The sequence below is a fragment of the Panthera uncia genome, chromosome D1 (assembly GCF_023721935.1).
Source record: "Panthera uncia isolate 11264 chromosome D1, Puncia_PCG_1.0, whole genome shotgun sequence".
Taxonomy (NCBI): domain Eukaryota; kingdom Metazoa; phylum Chordata; class Mammalia; order Carnivora; family Felidae; genus Panthera; species Panthera uncia.
The window spans coordinates 14,089,770-14,095,142 of record NC_064808.1 but is presented as its reverse complement, the minus strand read 5'-3'; the positions used below and the strand labels follow the sequence as shown (position 1 = coordinate 14,095,142).

General features: G+C 44.1%; 1 protein-coding gene across 1 annotated transcript; it reads left to right on the top strand.

Annotated features, from left to right (window-relative positions):
* Positions 1–410: 410 nt before the first annotated feature.
* On the top strand, positions 411–4,983 carry LOC125933830 (olfactory receptor 4B1). The gene has a single exon (XM_049647031.1). It carries the CDS (start codon positions 2,980–2,982, stop codon positions 3,913–3,915), a length of 936 nt encoding a protein of 311 aa, XP_049502988.1. The 5' UTR covers positions 411–2,979; the 3' UTR covers positions 3,916–4,983.
* Positions 4,984–5,373: the final 390 nt, after the last annotated feature.

Genomic DNA, 5,373 nt, shown 5'->3' with positions numbered 1-5,373 from the left:
CAATGATTTCAGGAGTAGATTCCTTAGTGCCCCCGGCCCATTTAGCCCATCCTTCTCCCACAACCCCTCCAGAAACCCTCAGTTTGTTCTGCATATTTATGAGTCTCTTCTGTTTTGCCCCTCTCCCTGTTTTTGTATTATTTTTGTTTCCCTTCCCTTATGTTCATCTGTTTTGTGAAGGTGAGGGGACTTCTAAGAAGAGCAAGAATATGTATTTAGAGGTGAGTGAAGTTGGCTTAAAAGGGCATGGGGAAATACTTTAGAGCTTCTGAAAGTCAGTGGAGGAGTTGAGGCCTGTATCCAGGCAACAGGGTGGTGTCTGAGTGATCCGAGCACAGGGACTCAGGGAGAATGCTGACTTCAGCATGCAGGCTGGCGGGAGGTGGCGGGAGGTGCGGGGGGGGGGGGGGGGAGGATCTGTGACACCTGGGGAGGGTCGGTGCATGGAGGAGCTGCGGTGATCCTCACATGGGCTCCTATCCTGCCTGAAGACCGAGACTTCAGGAAGATGGAGGAGGAAATTGGTGAAATCAGTGGGTTGTGGAGAGTGTGTAAATGTGGGAAAAGCAGGAGAGGCAGGAGTCAGAGGTGACTGCAAAGATTCAAGTCTGAGGGCTGAGCAGAATGGCGGTGCTGCTGTAAGACCCCCTGAGAAGAGGGGTCTGTCAGAGCGCGCCTGCTGGGAGATACCCACTCCACAGGTCAGAGTCACCAGTTGCAGCTCTAACCCCTGACTAAAGCCGTGCCATGAGGGGCAGAGGAGGAGGGGACATTCCCAAGTCTCACACTCTGCTCAGTGTCCCACATAGCTTCTTCGTCTCTCTTATTCCGGAGATGGTGGCATTGAAATGTTCCCGATAACTTGCAGTTGCCTGCCATGTTCCTGCTATTCACAGGGAAGGCATAATAAATGGATTTGGACAAGTTTTATATCAACCATGGGTTTTGATGTCATTTCTGTAAGGTGCTGGAGTGGCCAACCACTTTCTCATCTGGCTGAGGAGTGGTGGTCCTCTCTCCCTTTCTAGAAAGGCCTGGGTTTCAGCGTTGGCTCAATCATTCACAAGATGTATTTGGGCAGGCTACTTAACCTCTCTGAGTCACAATTGACTCACCTATCAATTAGCGACCTCAAAGTGGTACAGGAAGAATTAATTGAGGGGACAATGGTTATCACAGTCCAGCACGCAGTAGCTACTGACTAAAGGACAACAGTATCTGCTGCTGTGGCTGTCGGGGTGACAATGACAGTGACAATGGTGAAATCGGGTCACCACATGCTTGAGGTTTCCTCCGGCCACCAGAGGCTGGATTGTTTTTGTTTAAGATTTTTAAAGTTTATTTATTTTGAGAGAGAAAGAGCACACACAGAGGGGAGGAGCAGAGAGGGAGGGAGACAGAGAATCCCAAGCAGGCCCCACCCAGGATGGAGCCCCACAAGGGGCTCGATCTCATGACAGTGAGATCATGACTTGAGCTGATGATATCCAGAGTCCGTCGCTTAACTGACTGAGCCACCCAGTCAGGGAGCCCACTCAGGCTCCCTGAGTCTGTGGGTTGTTTTTGGTGTTTCCTTGTTTCCCTTCCTCTGGAACAGAAAGGGAACCTCCCCTTGCTTCGCCTCTCCTGTTCAGTTGTTCTTCTTCAGTGCCCTTCTTTCATGCCACGCAATCCCCCGTTTCTTCTCCAGTGTTAGCCAGGTGACTCACCGAGGATTCTCTCAGTGTATTTTCACCTTCTGTATATCTTCTAGTTTTTACTATGAGAAAGATTAGTGATGAGGGAGGTATTTAATTTATTTCAGTGTGGGAGCCCAAGTGAAAGAAGAAAAAAATAAAAGGAATAAGAAATACTTCAGGGTAGTCTTACTTTTTTTTTTTTTTTTTAAACTGAGGTATAGCTGACACACAACGTTACATCAGTTTCAGGTGTACAACATAGTGATTTGACACCTTCAACCCAATTTCAAAAGCAGAGAAAATCTTTGAGAGATTCCTCTGCCTCGTGTCATGAACGTGCTGCTGAATCGCATGTAGTTACAAGCTTCCTGAAGGTGAGAGCCATCTTTCGTTCTTCTCTTGTATGTCCCAAATCGCCTGGGCACAGGGTAGGTACTTAATAAAACATTTGGTTAAAGAACTGAATTAAAATAAATCCTCACCTCCTGCTGACAAAAAATACCAATGGTGGGAAAACTGAAAGACAGAAACAAGCAAACTGGTGAATCCCCATATATTACATTCGAACTGTTGTTTGATACTGACCTATATTCTCAACAACTTCCAGATGTCCACTTGGACCCCAGGTATCAAAATTTTCTCGAAATGTTTGTAAAAATTCATGAAGATGTGGGACTGAGCAAAACCATAGGACCTGAGAGAATCCAGAAACTTAGATAATTCGTGTAAGGAAAATATTGAAGATATTCTTTAGAAAGGGAGAACTATGAATGAAATTGGCATTTCTGGGAAGTAAATGGAGGAAACCAGGGATTCACGAGACGTTTACTTGAGAATTTCTCATGCAAAGGCATGATGAGAAATGTTAAGAATGGGAGAATTGTTGGTAATATGGATACTTATTAATGCTGAAAATGTTGATTATTATTTCCAGTGTGGTATACTTGAAATAACATACCAGTTGGAATAAAATGATCTGGTTCTTGTTCTGGATCCACTTCTTACTGGGAGGCTTCGCTAATTCCCAACCCCTTTGAGCTTTGGTTTTCTCCCTTGTGATAAGGAGATCATGGAGTTTTTTTGCAAGATAGATTGCATAGTGTCTTGTATAGAGTGGACTGTTGGGCAGTGAATGGATAAACGTTTGTGATATTAACAAATAAATAAGTAAAATAAACCAATAAGATAATATGTGCAAAAGGGCTCTATTAACAGGCAAGTGCTAAATAAACATGAAGGATTGTTGTTATGATGTGTTTGTTTTGTCACAGGGCTCTTCTCTGAGATACATTTTCTCCAGATGGAGTCCATGGCCATTACAAATAATGTGACTGAATTAATTTTCACTGGCCTGTTTCAGGATCCAGAGGTTCAGAGAGCGTGCTTTGTGGTGTTTCTTCCTGTGTACCTGGCGACAGTGGTGGGCAATGGTCTCATTGTTCTGACAGTCAATGTCAGTAAGAGTCTGCGTTCCCCCATGTACTTCTTCCTTAGCTACTTGTCCCTGGTGGAGATCACTTACTCCTCTACTGTTGTCCCTAAATTCATGACAGACTTACTTGCCAAGATTAAAACCATCTCTCTGGAGGGCTGTGTGGCTCAGATATTCTTCTTCCACTTCTTTGGGGTCACTGAGATCCTTTTGCTTGTGGTGATGGCCTATGACCGCTATGTGGCCATCTGCAAGCCTCTTCAGTATATGAACATTATGAGCCGCCAACTGTGTCATGTACTGGTGGCTGGCTCCTGGCTTGGGGGCTTTTCCCACTCCATTATACAGATTCTCATCACCGTCCAGTTACCCTTCTGTGGTCCCAATGTGATTGACCACTACTTCTGTGATCTTCAGCCATTATTCAAGCTTGCCTGCACTGACACCTTTGTGGAGGGGGTTATTGTGTTGGCCAACAGTGGCTTAATTGCTCTGTGTTCCTTCCTCATTTTGGTGTCCTCCTATATTATCATCCTTGTCAACCTGAGGAACCATTCTGCAGAGGGGAGGCGCAAAGCCCTCTCTACCTGTGCCTCTCACATCACAGTGGTCCTCTTGTTCTTTGGACCTGCTATCTTCCTCTACATGCGACCCTCCTCCACCTTCACTGAGGACAAACTGGTGGCCGTGTTCTACACAGTTGTCACCCCCATGCTGAACCCCATCATCTACACACTCAGAAATGCAGAGGTGAAAATTGCCATGAGGAGGTTGTGGGGCAAAAAGAACTTAGGGATGGAATAAAAATGGGAAAGTGATAAAGAAAAACATCTAATTATTCTTTGTTTTTGAAATGAATTTTGATTTCAGTGGGACATTCAGGAATGGCAAAAACAAATGTAAGGACTTAATGTTACTGTTGCTGTGATTCTCCTTAATAACCAAACACTTGCTTGTATCTTGGTATAATGTTCCAAGGGAAGAGATCAGATTGCCTCTATGATATCCAAGAATATCATGAGGTTGGGTAACATTGAGACTCAAACTAAATGGCAAATGCAAAGGAGAATATTTTGACAGATGTTTTGTAAGTTAAAGTACTTCTATGACATACTTCCTCTCTCCTTCCCTCCCTTCTTCCCTCCCTCCCTTCCTCCCTCCCTTCCTTCTCCCTTCTGTGTTCAGTCTCCTAATGACAACAGCTTATATTTCATTAAGAAGGAGAACCAAACAGAGGAATTATCATGGGATATTTGAGGAGAGTGCCAATATGATCTTCTCTTCCACTGTGGAGAAATGTATCTTTGAAAATTGTGTCTGCGGGCACCTGGGTGGCTCAGTCGGTTAAATGCCTGACTTCGGCCCAGATCATGGTCTTGAATTTTGTGGGTTGGAGCCCCATGTGGGGCTCTGTGCTGACAGCTCCGAGCCTGGAGCCTGCTTTGGGTTCTGTGTCTCCCTCTCTCTCTGTCCCTCCCCTGCTCACGCTCTGTCTCTCAAAAATAAATAAACATAAAAAAAAAAAGAAAATTGTGTCCATGAATTTTTCTATTTTCTGATTGGTTTTTGGTGTCTTGTACCATGGGCTGTCTGATTACAAGTACTGAAAAAGTCCCTGGGGCCATTTCGATTCTTGTGACATGTTGGTACAAAAGGTAGGTCTTCAGTCTCCACAGGCCTTTTCACAATGTCCAGTATCCATAAGTTAAAAAAAATATATCAAAAGGGCATAGGTTCTAGATAGCAATAGGGAAAGATCAAGTCAAACATTTTAAGGAAAAGATCACTTTTAGCCTTATCCAAATGTAAATACAGAATGTAGGAAATTTTTTATTTTTTATTTTTTAAAATTTATTTTTATTTAATATATATGTATTTTTTAGAGAGGAAATGTGAGCATGGTGGGGGCAGAGGAAGAGGGGGAGAGAGAATCCCAAGCAGGCTCCACGCCCTCAAGACTGTGAGATCATGACCTAAGCCAAAATCAAGAGTTGAATGGTTAACTGACTGAGCCACCCAGGCACCCCCAGAATGTAGAAAATTCTTATTAGGCCTAACTTGAAGAATTAAAGGAAGGGAAATACTACCCATGCATGTTTCTACTCCAGACTTCTGTCCTTTATTCTAGGTGACCATGCCAAGTCCGTTTCTTATGCCTATTAGTGTTTCTTGGTGAAGTAGGATGAGACAGTCTATGTCTCTGTTATTGTGATCCTGCTGTGACTGGCCGTGACTCCTCTGGTCTCCAGCTATTATCCAGGC